The sequence below is a fragment of the Monodelphis domestica genome, chromosome 1, assembly GCF_027887165.1.
Source record: "Monodelphis domestica isolate mMonDom1 chromosome 1, mMonDom1.pri, whole genome shotgun sequence".
In the NCBI taxonomy this organism is placed as follows: Eukaryota; Metazoa; Chordata; class Mammalia; order Didelphimorphia; family Didelphidae; genus Monodelphis; species Monodelphis domestica.
Genome location: NC_077227.1, coordinates 13,840,351 through 13,857,806, shown reverse-complemented (window position 1 = coordinate 13,857,806; position 17,456 = coordinate 13,840,351). Strand labels below are relative to the sequence as shown.

At 43.8% G+C, this 17,456-nt stretch overlaps 1 protein-coding gene across 10 annotated transcripts in view; it reads right to left on the bottom strand.

Annotated features, from left to right (window-relative positions):
* PRKG1 (protein kinase cGMP-dependent 1) overlaps positions 1-17,456 on the bottom strand; it is a 1,271,158-nt gene that overhangs the window by 12,407 nt on the left and 1,241,295 nt on the right. For 9 of the 10 annotated variants that reach the window (XM_056819190.1, XM_001374648.4, XM_056819201.1 and 6 more), the window contains 3 exons: positions 10,709-10,848; positions 9,312-9,401; positions 1,481-1,622 (listed from right to left, as the gene is read on the bottom strand). In XM_056819190.1, the coding sequence (XP_056675168.1) occupies positions 1,481-1,622; positions 9,312-9,401; positions 10,709-10,848 (372 nt within the window). Of the gene's footprint in view, positions 1-1,480; positions 1,623-9,311; positions 9,402-10,708; positions 10,849-15,672; positions 15,899-17,456 lie in introns of those variants that run through there. The other variant, XM_056819209.1, reaches the window with a different exon arrangement.

The following is a 17,456-nucleotide window of genomic DNA, read 5'->3' as shown; positions in this document are numbered from 1 at the left end:
TTCCCTACTTTCCTTAGCCTGTTTGCTTTCTTTATTTCTTCCTTTCTTTCTTTCCTTCCTTGTTCTTTCTTTCTTTCTTTCTTTCTTTCTTTCTTTCTTTCTTTCTTTCTTTCTTTCTTTCTTTCTTTCTTTCTTTCTTTCTTTCTCTCTTTCTCTCTTTCTTTCTTTCTTTCTCTCTTTCTCTCTTTCTTTCTTTCTTTCTTTCTTTCTTTCTTTCTTTCTTTCTTTCTTTCTTTCTTTCTTTCTTTCTTTCTTTCTTTCTTTCTTTCTTTCTTTCTTTCTTTCTTTCTTTCTTTCTTTCTTTCTTTCTTTCTTTCTTTCTTTCTTTTCTTTCTTTCTTTCTCTCTTCTTCCCCCTCCCTCCCTCTCTCCTTTCTTCCCTTCTTTTTTACCTTCTGTCTTAAAATCAATACTATACTCTATATTGGCTCCAAGATAGAGGAGTGGTAAGGGCTAGGTCATGCGAGATAAGTGACTTGCCCAGAGTCACACAGCTAGAAAGTGTCTGAGCCAAGATTTGAACCCAGGACCTCTCATTTCTGGGCCTGGCTCTCAAACTGCCCAAGTGACCCCTCCTAGGTTGGCTTCCTTTCAAACTTAGTTCATACCCCACCTTCTTTGGGAGCCCTTCCTGATCCCCCAAACTGCTCATCCTTTCCCTTTGCAGACTGTCTTCATTTGCTTTGAATGTATCTCAGATACTTTCCTAAAGGGACACATGAGCAGGAATACAGTGGCTAGTAGGAGGGACTCTATTGGGAGTTCGGAAATAGAACAGGTGCAGGAGATTTAAAGGAACTCAATAGTGTATAGTTTGAGAACTAGTTACTAGTTCAAGACGATGAAGGATGGGAAGGGAAGACAACAGGAGTGGGGAATTGAGAGAAATTAAGGAAGGACCAGAAGCTGAGCTGGGGATGCAGACTAAGAGAGGGAGGGAGCGAGGCAAAAGGAGAGGCTGTCGGTGACATGGCTGTCGTTGTCCAATGGGACTTTGCCCATCTGAATCACGGAGGTGGGACACTTATGGGTGATGATAGTCAGATCAAGGGTCGGACTAGTTCTGTGTGTAGCTGGGGTTGGATAAAGACTGAAGGAGGAGAGGCTGAGGAGGCTGAGTGGAGGGTATCGACCTTATGGAAAGTGACTCCACATATTCCTGAGGAATTGAGGCAATGCTTGAACTGTTTTGGTGGATGGAAGAAGGCGGGAGGAGGTGACTTCTCTACACTTTCCCCAAGCATGAGAATTACGGTAACCAACGCTGGGATGACCACATCCCTCAGTTTAGTGCTCATCATGCTAAAATGTCTCGGAATCACCCAATTCCTAAACTGTGCACAGCTAAGGACCCCGATGGTATGGGGCAGGAATGGGCTTCTCTGGGGGGAAAGAGTGACGTTCACAGGAAAGCCAAGAGCCCCGCTTGACACCGAAGACTCATCACCCTCACGGGGAAACCAAGAGCAAAAGGTACTGACCAGTTTGGCATAACCTCGGTGATCGAGAATGAGGTTTTCTGGCTTGAGGTCCCTGTAAATGATTCCTTTGGAATGCAGATAGGCGAATGCTTCTACCACACACGCTGTATAAAATCTCGTCGTCGAATCTTCAAATGAACCTCTGGGAGAGAGAAAACGGAATGAATGAACCCGAAGAACGGAGCAACACAACAGACTCGTGGACGTACATTTCATCTCCCCTCCGACCAACAGGAAAGCCCAAGACCCGAGAATGGCACAGGAACAGCCGACGTGCGCAGAGTAACGTGCGCTTTCTACAGAACTTTTCAACACAGTCTTATTCGATTTTCCTTTTAGAAGGGATTAAGTTGTTTGCATGGCCCGTCCTCCATTGGGACCAGAGATCCCGAGACCAGGGATTGTTGCTAGTCTTTATATTCCCAGCACTTAGTCCAGAGCCTGGAATATAGGAAGTCCTTCCCCAAATTTTGTTGATTTGACTTGTCGACTTAAGGACCGGAACTTGTTCTGGGCTCTGCAGTAGAATTCTCAATACCTAGGACAGAGCCTGGCACACAGTAGGTGCTTAATAAATGCCTGATGATGGGTTGATACTTACAACAACTGTGCATGCTGGGCACTACAGGCATTGAGCCTCGTTTTTTAGAGAAGATATGACCTCCCCGTCATCGTAGAACTAAGGAAGGCCAGAGGTTATACCTGGACCCTGATTTCTCCATCCTTAGCCACCGATAGGACTATAAACCCTAGAAGGTTCCCTCTAGCGCTCAATCAACAATTCTAGAATCATTTGCCAATGCTGACTCTAGGAGAGCTTCTAAGAGGCAGTAGAGAATCCAGCCCAGTAACTTGTCCAAAGAATCGATCAGTTGTTTTGCAATGACAGTGAAAGCTAAATTCCAGAAAGGTCTGGGGTGTTAAGTCATTGCATCACAGTAATAATAATGGGGAAGATGATGACATGATAATACCAGTGTCTGGTCAGGCACTGAGCTGCATGCTTTATTGGCACCATCTCAATGCATCTTTGCTACAACCTCAGGAGCTCAGGCTGCTATATTATAGCATTATATTATATTATATTATATTATATTATAATAATTACATTCCATGTTACAAATGAAAAAACAAAGTCAAACAGACATTTAAATGACTGGCCCAAAGTCCTGCAGCTCCTAAGTGTCTGAGGTGGGATCTGAATTCAGGTTTTCCCACTTTCCTAATTCCAAGTACCTAAAAAACCTTCTTCTACTAATCAATACACTAAGGAATAATGACAGGCATGGCATGTGGGACAATCATGCTTTTGCACTTCTTTGCCAGCTTGGTGCATGACAGATTTTCAGTTTTTAAGAGACCAGCAGGAAGTGGCTTTGGTTTGAGCTTTTGTTTCCTACATGAACACACATATACATACTTTGTTAAAAAACAAACAACAAAGAAACTTTATCTTCTGTCTTAGAATCAACATTGATTCCAAGGCAGAAGAGCAGTAAAGGCTAGTCAATTGGGGTTAAGTGACTTGCCCAGGGTCACACAGCTAGGAAGTATCTGAGGCCACATTTGAACCCAGGACCTCCCACTTCCAGGCCTGGCTCTCTCTGTTCACTGAGCTACCTACATGCCCTTGTTTCAGATATATTTTTGAACATTTTTTTTAGTTCCATATGATGTCAAAATATTGTTCTCTATCCTTCCTTTCTTCCTTCCTTCCATCTCTCCTTCCTTTATTCCTTTCATCTGTCCTTCCATCTGTCCTTCCTTCCTTCCTTCCTTCCTTCCTTCCTTCCTTCCTTCCTTCCTTCCTTCCTTCCTTCCTTCCTTCCTTCCTTCCATCCTTTCTTCCATCTCTCCTTCCTTCCTTCCTTCCTTCCTTCCTTCCTTCCTTCCTTCCTTCCTTCCTTCCTTCCTTCCTTCCTTCCTTCCTTCCTTCCTTCCTTCCTTCCTTCCTTCCTTCCTTCCTTCCATCTCTCCTTCCTTCATTCCTTTCATCTGTCCTTCCTTCCTTCCTTCCTTCCTTCCTTCCTTCCTTCCTTCCTTCCTTCCTTCCTTCCTTCCTTCCTTCCTTCCTTCCTTCCTTCCTTCCTTCCTTCCTTCCTTCCTTCCTTCCTTCCTTCCTTCCTTCCTTCCCTCCCTTCCTTCCTTTTTCTCCCTCCTACCTTCTCTTTTTTAGTATATGGAGAGGAGGAGAAAAACATGAATGTTTGATATTCGAAATAATAGTAAATTTACCAATATAAAAAATTTCAAGTGCAAAACTACTTCATAAAATCTGAGTTTGATTTTACTCACAGAATTTGAGAGTAAATTGACAAAAGGGAGTCAGGGGTCATCTCATCCACTCCCCAAATTATATCAACGAGAGAACTACGGTTTAGAACAGAAGTGTGACTAGCCAAAGTTCTAACGCTGGGATTTCCACCCAGGTCATCTGACTCCAGATTTAGTTTGTCAAGGCCTTTGTATTTAGTGTTGATTATCAAACTGATCTTGTATTTGTCATTGCACACACACACACTCACACACACGCAGTCACACAATTACTATGAAGCAGGACCGAACTTCAAACCCAGATTCTCTGAACCCAAATCTCGTGCTCCCCACCACTCCGGGTTGAAATAGGATTATCTCTGTTATTAGAAGGACAAGGACGAGCATCATCCAGACTCCGTATTTGATCAATCGGTGATTGGGATAGAAAAAGACCTGAATGAAAAAATGCCCATCTTCAAGCGCCTACACAGGCTTTCATGCATCCCTCTGACAGTCACTTGGACCTCTGGGAACAGGAGCTCTTAGCTAACTCGATTCTGAGTTTTAGACAGAGATTGTGGTGCCTTTGGGAGCGTGCAGGCTGAGGCTTGCGCGAGCCTCCCCCGAGTCATACGAGCTAGAGAGCGGGACACAAGTCCACGAGGACACTCTCATCTCTAAGGATCCATTTTAGAGAAGGTTGGCAGCCATCACATGAAGACGCGTCTCCGTTACTTAGAACAGGAGGAACGTGAAAAATGACCGTCCCGTCGGCAGTGGAAGCGACACTCGCAAATTTGCCACCAGCCCCTCTTGTTTCTGTTTTATTAACCAGCCCGAAAGCGGCTCCCACAAACGCCATTTATTCTCGAGCTCTGTGAAATGCCAGCCGCGCTCCACGGTGACCCAAATGCATGGGCTGGGAAGCCTGGCTCGCTTCGTCCAGAGAGATTCTTGTCGCTAGAGGGCAGCAGACACCAAGGGAAAGCTGGAGAGCCCAGGCGCACGCATGGCCGTCCTCTCGGGAGAGCCTGCTCAAGGGTGCTCGCAGAAGCAGATTTCAGAGCCGGAAGGCTATCACACGGGTGAAAGAAGGCCAAGAGAACAAGGACGGGGGGATCCTTTTCTTTGACAGCGAGGGACTGAGCGATTTCCTTGGTAGGACGAGTTGGCTGATATTTCCTTTCGGAAAGTGACAATGTCGGATCTCTTCTTGGGCCATCCAAGCACGCCAGTCGAATAATGCCAATTATGTCTGGCTATGGCTTCAGTGCCCGGCACAAAACCGTCCTCCTCTCCCTCAGAAGGTGATGAGGAGATGAGAATTGTTTCCAAAACGTCAACTTAGGTATGTGATTTTGATGGAGGGGATTCCTCTATTAAAGTGATGATTTGGCAACTACGAAGTCACTTCCATTCCTTAGAAGTTGCCTACAGCCCTCGGGTGTCAGGGCAGAATTGGAACCCAGGTCTTCCCGACTTCTTGGTTGTCCTTCTATCTAATATGCAACCACAATTCTCTATATTGTCTTTCTTATGACAAAGTGCATTTTCTATATTTTTATATTAACGAGTGGAGATGTGGGAAATAAGAAAAATAACCGGTGACAATTCATTACAGCCAACTAATACGCATTCTCGAGTGTGAATCCACTTATTTGACAGAAGAATCACACTGATTTTGAAAGAAAATCATTTGGCAAAATGAATACATGTCTGAAAGAAGTGGCCAGTACCCTACACTCCACTGTGCTTTCACCATCCTAAGTCATGGTAATGGGAATAATGGACACTGAGGCAGCCCTGTGGCATCTTCACAGGGCTTGACATCCAGCCCTTCTTCTGAGCCAGCCTCTTCCGACCTTGTAGGCTGCAGTGAGGGAGATATAGGATGAGGAGGAGATGGAGGCTGAAGGACACGGAGTGACTTCTCCATCACAATGGACCTAGTGCCAGAGGTGAGGAATGGGAGATGCCATTAGAACTTCAGCTCTTTCAAGGCAAAGGCTGAAGACTTGGTAGGGATGCAAGCCAGGGGCTTTCAGGGGAGGTTCCTGGCGGGAGGGAGCCCTGAGCTACCTCCCTACAACCGTGAGATTTGGGGGCTGTTCATGAGCATCCTTTTATGATGAGGCTTTGGCATAGTGCAGAGAGGGAGGGAAGATGTCCAGGTCTGTTGCTACTATGATGTACAACTAGGATCTGAACTTAGGTTCTCTCCATTCAGAGCTTTCCCCTTTAGAATGTCTCCGTTCAATGAGATGTCATTCTCCATCTCCCTCTTTCCATCTTGCTTCCTCCCCTTGTCCTCCCCATCTCTGACTCTCTCTCCTCCACTCTATCTCACTCTCCCTGTGCCATTTGCACATAGTAAGCACTTGATTAACATTTGACTATTTCTGTTAACTTCTATGACTTTAGGTACCCCGTCGGTCAACCCACTTCCTCCAACACTTGCCTCCCGCTAGCCCGTGTTCGCTCTGTCTGTCTCGTAGGCCGGCGCACAGAGGTCGGGGGCCGGAAAGGAAGGAAACCAGAAACAGAGGGGGATCTCTTTGTTGTTGCACTAGCAGGGGCCTCAGAACCAGCGAATTCACATCTTCATTTTATAATGGAGGAAAGGGGCAGACAAGGACTTGTCCTGGGTCTCTTGGCGAGTTATCCATAGAGCCAGCCTTAGAAGCTGGGGCCCTCTCGATCGTGGACCTTCGTCCATGGTCCTCGGGGAAGGGTGATCCCAGCTATCATGAGGACAACACGAGAGGCAGGCAGAGATGAGCTGCGAAGGATGGGGAGGAGAAATAGACGGCGCCCCTCCAGTTGCGTTATGGTGTTCGGCTGGAGTCACAATTTGATTTCTGCCCTTGGGGAGAGAACAGCTAGCAAAGTGGGCCAATCGATGGAAAACCAAACCAAAACAAACGAACAAACCAAGAACAACTATTCAGGACCTCCTGTCTGCAGAGCTACACTTAACTGCTGGGGGAGAAGCCAGATCGAGGTGAGACATGGCCGAATAAAGGTCTAACTCTTAGCCATGATGAGTCTGTTAAAGGTAGGATGGGGCAGCGGACAGAACCGGGACCTGGAATCAGGAAGACCTGCGTTCAGATCCTGCCTTTGACATCTTGTGTCACTGGACAAGCCATTTAGCTTTTCTGAGCCTCAGGATGCTTCTTTGAAAAACAAAAGGGTTGAACTGGATGGTTTCGACAGACCCTTCCACCTCCTGATTCTGTGCATCTTCCATGCATCAGGGGAAGGTCCTTGTGGCGTCCAGTGGAGAAAAGCTACACGTCCATGGCGCGGGGTCCCTCCGAGGGCAGGGACTCCATCATTTGTGCTCCTGGTGCCAAGCATGGGACTTCACACATTGGGGGCAGACAGTTAATTGACTGGCTTAATAACTGAGCAAATAGATCTAGAGTCAAATAGTAGGAAAAAACCTGAAGGCTGGATGGTGAATAGATCTTTGGGTGTTAGAAAAAGCCAGTTTGATTTGGTGTCCTGATACCTGGGTCCAGGCGACCGCTTGCATTTTCTTTTCGGCTGTCTTCCAAGGTGACACATTTCCAAATAGCAGATGCCTCCCTAGTGATACTATCTTTATCTCGGGCTATTTAAGTCCCAGGGTGAGGGATCCCCATTCGGAAGATGGAGAGCCCAAGCGAGGAAGGAAGTGACATGGGCTTTTCTTGTTAAAATAGTAAAGGAATGTAAGGAGAAGATTTTGGTGGACACCTGCTTGGGATACTAGGACTTTGAGCTGTTGGTGACTCTAGAGATCATGTAGTTTAGGAATATGCTGGCAAATATTCAACAATCAGCTCTCTGGGGGCAGGGGAAGATATACAGGACACATTCTTCAGTTGATTTTGCATTTTTCAACCCTCACCTTCCAACTAAGGATCAGTACTGTGTATTCATTTTAAGGCTGAGTAGTGGTAAGGGCTAGGCAATGGGTCACACAGCTAGGATATATCTGAAGTCAAATTTGAACCCAGGACTTCCTATCTCTCAGTCTGCCTCTCTATCCACTGAGCCACCCAGCTGCCTCTTCATTTGCATGGTTAACATTTTCGCTATCACTTTCTTAAATCTTGATGACCTGCAAAACAATATATCAAGCCCTTACTTTGTAGCAGCAACTTATTTCCAAGATATAAATGCAAATTTAACAATTGGCTCTCTTAAGCAGTCTGAGCAGATGCCCAAATGTCCAATCTAGAATATTGCATTCATTGCCAGTTGTAGTCACTATATCAGGTGTTTTTTGCTTGACTTTTTCTTTTGGACAAGGGAGAGGTGAGCATGTGGGAGAAATAGAAAATGAGAGGGATGAGAAAACAAGAGTCATCGATTGCCAAAAAAAGTATGAAGAAAATCAACTAATAGTGGGGATGAATTGGAGGGGTGCGTGTTTGCTAAGACAAGATTAAAGCAAAATAGTCTGAATTTACAAAATTAACTGGTCAAGTAGAGGTAGCCAAAGGGGAAAATGGGGAAGAAGGAAATTGCCATCACTCTCCTGGACCATTGTGTTGGGAAACTGAGGTAGCCAGAGCCATCCCTTCTGTGTTGTCTATTGAGTGGTGTGTAAATAGAATTTACTCCCCAAGATTTCTTTACCCAGTGTCTCATTTGTGTGCTTACTCTGTGTGTGAATGCTGTGTGAACCTTCCAAGGATAAAGTTTTGGTGTGACCTGCCTCTCTCTCTTTTCCCGGAACGCGACTGCTGAAGCTGGCAGAGTGCCAGACAGGAGAATTCACACACATGGCAATACTGTAGTTAGAATATTAGGCTTTTGAGTTCTATTTTTTATTTCTTCTATTTTCAGTGATTATTAATAAACTTTTGTAAAAATAATACTTGGAGTTATTGATATTAGTTTAAATCTTACAGTGGCTTTGATTATTCTTAGCCCATTGTGGGCAGTCTCTGCAGAATAGGTTAGGTGAAGGCTGACCATTATGCACATGTATAGAATTAGGTATATATGTATTTCAGAGAAATCTCTAGGGCCACCCATTTCAGCTGAATTCAGTGTATATTGGAGAATGGAGCACAGACATGGTCATTCAGAGGGATAGTGTGATTTAGGGGATAGAGTGCTGCCAAGCACCCCAAGAGGTGTGAGTTCAAATCCCACCTCTGATACTTGGCCTTCGTGGGACGGTGGGCAAGTTTTTTTTTTTTTTTACCTCTGTTAGCCTTGCCTTCCTCAAGTGCAAAATATGTACAGAGTTTAGACCTCAGGGCTGTTAATATGAAACTGAATTTTTAAAGTACTTTGTAAACTCTAAAGCATGATGGCAAAGTCAGTTCTCATCCCCAATTGGCCCACGGTGTAGTGACAGAGGCTTTCAGCGGGAATGCCAGGGAGACAGCAAGCTCATAGAAAAGAATCCAACCCTGTGGTAGAGCCAGACCCAAATCTGGGTCTGCAATCTAAAGAGCAGGGGTCCAAGGCAAGACGTCCCACTGAGGGCTCTTCTTCCTTCCTACCTTTTTTAGGAAATCGGATCCAATGCAAATGTTATTTCCTTTGACACCAAAGCACACGAGTTCCCTACCTGTCCCTGAGAATCGTCCACAGCTCTCCACCCAGACAGGCTTCCATCAGCATGTACAGATATTTGCTGTCCTTGAAGGTCCGATAGAGTCTGTGAATCACAAATCAGAAAACACAGCGTTATCCAAATGGTTTCCTTCTAAATGAATTAATAATAATTAACTTTTCTATGGAGCTTTATAAAGGGTTACAAGTCACTTGACAAATATTGTCTCATCTAATCTTTACAACAAAGTTGTGAAGTAAATACAATGATTATTTCCATTTTATAGATGAGGATACTGAGGCTGAGAGGCTGAATGATTTGCCCAGAGTCACACAGCTGGTAGACTTCTTGGGAAGAATTTGAACTCCTGACTTTCTGCCTTCTAGCCCTACCTCTGGGTTCTATGTCATTTACTCTCTAACTGTAATTCTACTATATTTATATCATCTATGTCTTACATCAGTTTATATGATATATATATATATACATACATATATATATATATATATATAGAGAGAGAGAGAGAGAGAGAGCTGAATCCCTAATCATCTCTGTCTCTGTCTGTCTCTCTGTCTCTGTCTCTCTCTGTCTCTCTCTCTCTGTCTCTGTCTCTGTCTCTCTGTCACTGTCTCTGTCTCTGTCTCTCTCTCTGTCTCTCTCTGTCTCTCTCTCCGTCTCTCTCTCTCTCTGTCTCCCTCTCCCCCTCTCTCTTTCTCTCTCTCTCTGTCTCTCTCCCTCTCCCTCTCCCTCTCTCTCTCTCTCTCTCTCTCTCTCTGTCTCTCTCTCCGTCTCTCTCTCTCTCTCTCTGTCTCTCTCTCTCTCTGTCTCTCTCTCTCTCTCTGTCTCTCTCTCTCTCTCTGTCTCTCTCCCTCTCCCTCTCCGTCTCTCTCTCTCTCTCCGTCTCTCTCTCTTTCTCTCTCTCTCTGTCTCTCTCCTTCTCCCTCTCCGTCTCTCTCTGTCTCTGTCTCCCTCTCCCCCTCTCTCTCTGTGTCTCCCTCTCCCCCCCTCTCTTCCTCCCTCCCTCTTTTTCCTTTTTTAGAAGAGAAACTGAATGGAGTTGAATGAGATTCAAAGGGAAGTTATACATGAGCTAGGGAAGTTTACTTAATATCTACTCTGCACTGAAAACTTTTCCCTTGTTTAGGGGAGATATTTTTTGTTTTAATCATGTGTGTTTACCAATAAATATCAATAAAACTTCTACAAAATTTGGGCCTTACGGATGAAAAAGAGAGAACACCCAAACACCAGAACATTCTGTACACACAGAAAATTTCTTAATGGGAACTCAGTTGAAATGTTAATGTGGGCAAGTGTTTCTTGTGAATCCGATTTGTACCCATGTCTGCGTTTATTTTATCCCTTCCTACCATGCCTCCCATACGTGTGAAAACTGATGTGCCAGGCCATACCTGACAATGAAATCTGAGTGAGCCCCTTGCATAATCTGCTTTTCGGAACGGATGTGCTCCTGCTGTCTCGTGTCTACGATGTGGCGCTTCTTAAGAATCTTCATGGCAAATGTTTTTGATTCTTCACTTTTCAGCTGGACCTGGGATAAAAAAAGATCATCCATTAGTGAGTGGGACAAAGTCTCTGGGATGATTATTCTCCCATCTACTACAGTTCCTAGTTTACTAGAGCCCAAGGAGCACCGGCCATCTTTTGCTCTCACCTGATGGGAAAAAAGATGGCGTGTGATCAATAGTCTTAAGAAACCGAGGAGGGCTCTTTTGCCCATCTCTGCCAAATTTAAAGTAAATTCAATGGAATGGAGAGTTCAATTAATCAGAGAGGGAGAAAACTCATTGATTTTTACCATTATATCCACCATCACTGGTATCTGAATGCAAAGGAATACTGCTATTTAATTAAGACCAGTGAATATAAGGACAGCAAAAGAGCCTGTCACGATCCTTGTGATCCAACTCAAAGTAGAAGGATGGAGGAGACAAGAGCATCATTAGAGGCAACGTGAAAGAAATGGACAACAAATCAGATGACTCTGAAGAGGAACTGAAAAATTGTGGTGGTGTTTTCTGGGCTGAAATGAAATAAAATGCAACGTGACCAAGGAAATGAATTGTTTTTGTTGATGTTTGATATGCAGCTTCTAATAATTCATTTGCCACAACATTATTAAGGCCCATAATTATATAGCATTTTAAGATTTTCAAAACTCTTTATCATATTTCATTTGATCCCCATGATAATTCTATGAGGTAGGTATGATGGAAGCATTGGGTATGGAACAAAAAATACGGGTGTTAGATGTGTATTAACTGGGTGACTCTGGGCAAGTCATTAACCTCTCTAAGTCTGTTTCTCATCTGTAAAATAAAGGTGTTTGACTCTGCCGCCTCTAAGGTTCCTTCTAGACATAAATACAGGATCCCTTGATGCATAAATACATAGGAGGAAACAGAGTCAGAGAGGTTACTGACATATCCAGAGTCCAATCATAAAAGTTTAAAGATGAGATTTGAATCCAGGTCTTTCTGACTTGATTTTTAGTATTCTAGACATGATTCCACACAGTCATTTCAATGTATTTTGTGTAATGGTTTAAAAAAAGTAGGAAGTAGAATTTTAAAAAATGACTTGTTCCTCAGTGACTATGAAAACAGCCCACATGCAGTAGTTCAAATCAGCAGGTCTGATCTCAATTTATTTCTGAAATAGTGGCTAGAGATGTGGGTCATCCCAACTCAGCAAACATGTATTAAGCAACCATGATATGCGGAACACGTGGTAAGAAGTTGGGGCCACAAAGAGAAGATCCTCCCCTCAATCTCCTGAGGAGATCCTGAGTCTCCATATGGATAATATGGGGAGGAAGAAAGGTAAAGATTACCAAGGGTATCGAGAAAGGTTTTTCCCTGGTGATGGCAAGTGAGCGGACACCATTTCTCCTTCTATGGAATAGCTGCCTGAAGGATTTATGTTCTAATGTTCCTTCTTTTTCTCATATCAATAACTCACATTTAAACAGGACTTTAACTTTCCCAAAGCATTATTCTCATTGGAGGTCTGAGAGTCATGCAAAATTCTCTCCATTTTACAGATAGGAACACTGAGCATCAGAGATGATCCCATCGCTAGAGAAGCGCAGAGAATGATCGAACCCAGCAGTCATTCCACTCTGCTACATTGGCGTTTTTTCCAGGGCTCTGATCATTAGTTTACTTCACCATCTTCATTTCCTTTCTGGAAAGCCAAATCCCTGTACCTTCTATCCAATGATTCCATTCCTGCCCTCTGGGCGCCTGACAGAACAAGTCTAGCCCCTTCTCCAAATGTAAGGTCTTCCCATACTCCCTGACCGCAATCATCATCTTCCTTCAAAAACTCTTGTCCAGTCTAAACACGGCCAATTCCTTCAATAGCTGCTCTGATGGCACCAGCTTAGTTTGGTAGAGGAAGGCCACCAGTTTGCTCCCCAGTTGTTCCATGCCCCTCTTTAACTACAATAACTAGGATGGATTTTGATTGGGGCTGAAAGCAGCTGAACTCTGACTGTACACAATCTAGATGGCGGGTCTGTCTGAGAGCAATAGGGTACCAACCTCAGGTAGCCTCAGGAAAGTATTTGGAAACTTTCTTTCTGATTAACTAGTGAAATCTGTCTCCCTGTCTTGGCTGTCATCCTTTATTTCTTTCCTCCACTTCAGGGATGGTTCCAGGGTTCTTAAGGGCCATTTCCAAAAGCAGGGGGCAGCCTGGATTCAGAATGGAAGTACATTAATAGAATATGGTGCTCAGAATGGAACCCAAGGGCACGTCAGCCTAATGGATCTCAGCTCCTTGGCAGCTTTCATGAATCTACCTGCCTGGTGGGAGGGAGGGATGGATGCTTATTGATTCAGATGAAGTTTCAAAATGCCTTTCCCAGCTGAAGGCTTCTCTGCTCTCTGGCTAGAGTGCTCTTGAAAACAATAGGTCAATATATTAGAAAGAGGGGAGTTTATTGGAACTTGGTAGACAGAAGCATTTATTATGAAAATATAAAAAATACTAAAACGATACCAGGAAAGGGGTCAAGATAGATCTTTGGAAGGACAGATCCAAGTCACAAATCAGCTCAGGATGCATAAATTCCAGAGGAGAGACCCAGTCAAACCAAGCTCCTTTTTGAGCTACTGAGCCCCAAGATCCCTGAGTTATAAGGGATCTCAGATAGCCCACAGTTGGTTGAAGAACTTCCTCTACGAAGTTACCTAAAAAAGCATCACGCAACCATTGTTCAAAGATCCCCAGTGAGGACTCAATCAACAAGCATTTCTTATACACTTACTCTGTGCCAGGTACTGTGCTAACTAAGCTCTGGGCATTCAAGAAGCCTACTACCTCTTTTTTTTTAATTAAAATTATTTCATTAATTTAGAATATTTTTCCATGGTTCCACGATTCATGTTCTTTCCCTCCCCTCCTCCCACCCCACTCTCCAATGAGCAATTCCACTGGGTTTTACAAGTGTCATTGATCAAGACCTATTTCCATATTATTAGTATTTGACCTAGGATGATTGGTTAGAGTCTACATCCCCAATTATATCCTCATCGAACCATGTGATCAAGCAAATGTTTTTCTTCTACATTTCTGCTCCCACAGTTCTTTATCTGGATGTGGATATATTCTTTCTCATAAGTCCCTCAGGATTGTCCTGGGTCATTGCATTGCCACTAATGGAGAAGTCCATTACATTCAATTGTGCCACAATGCATCAGTCTCTGTGTACAATGTTCTCCTGGTTCTGCTCCTTTTGCTCTGCCTCACTTCCTGGAGGTTCTTCCAGTTCACATGGAATCCCTCCAGTTCATTATTCCTTTGAGCACAATAGTATTCCATCACCAACATATACCACAACTTGTTCAGCCATTCCCCAATTGAAGGGCATCCCCTCAGTTTCCAATTTTTTGCCACCACAAAGAGTGTAGCTATGAATGTTCTTGCACAAGCCCTTTTCCTTATTATCTCTTTGGGGTACAAACCCAGCAAGCCCATGACCTCTTGAGGCAGTCTATTCCACTCTAGAATAGTTTTAACTGTTAGGAAGTTTTTCCTTAATTAATCTTCAGTTGGGACTTCTCACCTTTGTCCTCTGGGGGCAAACAGAAAATGTCTAATCCCCATTCCAGGTTTTAGTCATTCAAAGGAGTTAAGACAGTCATCATAGACCACTCTGACCTAGCTCGAGCCCAAACATCCAAAGTCTTTCCCAAGATCAGTATCTAGTTCTTTCAACCATCTTCCTGTGGTGTGGACTTGAGGCTCTTCCATCCTGGTCGTTTTTCTCTGGATGTTCTTCAGCTTCTCAAACTCCTTCCTAAAATGTGACCCCTAGGATCAAATTCAACGCTTCACCTACAGGCTTGTGAGGACAGGGCAAGGCAGGACTTGTGTACCCCGTACAAACCAGTGAGGCCACAGGTCACACAATTTAGCTCGAAAATCTTGCTGGGGACCTTGGCATGCTAACAAAAAGACATGTTAGTTCTTCCCTTATGAGGTAGGGACTAGGGATGCCTCAGACTAAACTTAGAGGGAAGAGCCATGTATCAGTCCATAAAAATCAGAGTTATAGAATTGTGATCCTTGTGATCCTGGTGACCAGCCACTTCCACCAAAGATACTTACAAAAAGTCTTGGGGACATGCTTTATCTACAAGATAGATACTTCAATCAAGCCCTCCATGTAGAACCCAGTTACACTGTTTTGAACGTAAGAAAAGCTAGGTAGCATGGCAGATTGAGCTCCAAGCCTTTAATTGAGAAGTCCTGGGTTCAAATCTGGCCTCAGATACTTCCTAGCTGTGTTATCCTGGGCAAGTTATGTAACCCCTGTTGCCCAGCCTTTGCAGCTCTTCTATTTTAGGATTAATACTAGGAGAGAACATAAGGGTTTTTTAAAAAAGTTATTCAGAATAATTTTTCCAAAAAAGAGGAAGTCTAGCACGAGGTGGATAGTCTGACTTGGAGCCCTGAAAACAGAGGTTCAGGTTTTACTTGACTCTTCCTAGCTGGAAGATCGTGGGTAAGTCACCTAATTGCTCTGGGCCTCAGGCAAGTCTCCTAGACTAATTTAGAGATGGGGTGAGACTGGATGTCCCAAACTGATGGGATACTAGACATCGGAGACATTAATATCCTTGGGTTATCATTCATTTGTATCCCTTCCATTAAAATCCACTTTAGTGAAAGTGGAATTGATATTCTGACCACTATCTAAAATGGGAATCCATAACCTTCTCATTTCATGTGACGGGGGTCTAAGACAGATGCTGACAAGTCGTTTGTTAGGACAAGGCTAGCAGGTGCCCAGATAACGTCTTCCTAAATAGAAACAGAAATGGCTGAAAGAACTCTGGAATAACACCTGTTAATTGTATTTAGACATTTGCCTTCCGCATAGTCTCAAGTGTGGGTAGTGCCTAAAAAGGCGCTCTTCTCCTGCCAGGCCATTCTGGTTTCCTGAAGGGGAAGAATGATGGGAATCAGTAGAAGGTCAACATGGACAAAGGCTAAAATTGGAGGCTCATGACTGGGAGGAGATCAGCCTTTGTTGACTGGCCTTCCTTCAGGCCTCTTCAAGAAAGGATTCTTAAAGAGACTCAGAATCATGTCTACATCACAGAATACCCTGGATTGGAACGGCCAGCCCATGGTTTTGTTGAAGCAAATCAGAATGGAATCCATTGTCTATCTTCTGATAAGGACATTTATTTAGCACCTACTGTGGATATGACATGTTGCTGAGGAAAAGGGACATAAAAATATAATGCCTCCCAGGGGAAGTGTTCATTCCCCTGTTCTCTGTACTGATGAGGTCCCATTTGACATACTATGTTCCATTTGAGGCGCCATATTTTAGGAAGGCCATTGAGATCATGAAGATTGTCCATATGTGAGAAGTAGAGAGATGAAAGTCAAGAAACGTTTCTTAAATGCCTACTACGGACCAGAAACTATTAAAAAACCAGAACCCAAACTCCAAACCAGTTGATGCTTTCAACATTTCTCACAACAAGAGCTATCTCAAAGTGGCAGGAGCTACTGGGTCCTGCCCCTCTCACGGGACCCAGTCAAGCAAAGGCTGGACAACTGCCTTCTGAATACACCACAGAGGGAATTCTCCATCAGTCGTGGCTTTGACTAGTTCCACTGTGGAGCCTCCTGACTCTGATATTCTGTGGTTCTGACTCCATGATACACTGCCTGCCCTCCAGGAGATTATGACCATGATGAAAAGCGTGCACAAGTTTGGTAATTCCTTTTGTCTTTAGCTTCCTTTAGCAGATAAAGCAATAGGCACTTTATTCAAATCTTAGAAAAATAATCATTATGATGGATAATTACATTGTTATACTGCTGTAAGGTTCAAGATTTACTAAGAACTCCACAATTATCCCTTCCACGTTGTCAGGGTTAGAAGATTTGGAAAATCTGGGTAAACATTTTTGGCAAAGCAAACATTTCTGAATTCCCAAATTTTTTCTGGGTCATTTACTGGCCTTCTGCAAAACTCCCAAATTCCTATTTAATTTTTGGGTGTGTGCTGACCTGTGATAGATTGAAATCAAGATAGGGAAAGTTGCAATGTGGAAGGGATACCTGTATTTCAGTGATCTCACTGGATCTTCTGAACAGCTATGGAGGTTATCGTAATGGGTATTTGTATACCTGTTTTACAGAGGAAGAAGATGAGGCTCGGAGGCTAGTGACTCTCCCATGGTCACACAACTGTTAAATCTTGGAAGGGTAATCTCTGAGCTGTCTTCCTGATCCAAAATTAGATCCTTCAAGGTGGCCATTGTTTGGTCTGACCATCACCATCATCAGAAGGGATTCCTGCCATAAATCTCTCCTCTCTGTCTATTTCTGACCTTAATGAATCCTGACTTCAGAATCAGAAAGAAATGGAGACATTATTGAATCCAGTTTAAAGATGAGGGAACTGGGGTTCAGACACTTACCCAGAGCCAAAAAGGGAATGAGTGTCTGCAGTGGGATTTGAACCATGGTTCTCTGGAGTACCAAGCCTAGCACTCTACCCTCCACACAGCCTTCCTCCTTGAAACATTCAAAGCATCTAAACAAAAATAGCAGCATCGGTCATGAGTCCAGGACTTTAATAGACTCTTCAGAATGGAGGAATGTGAG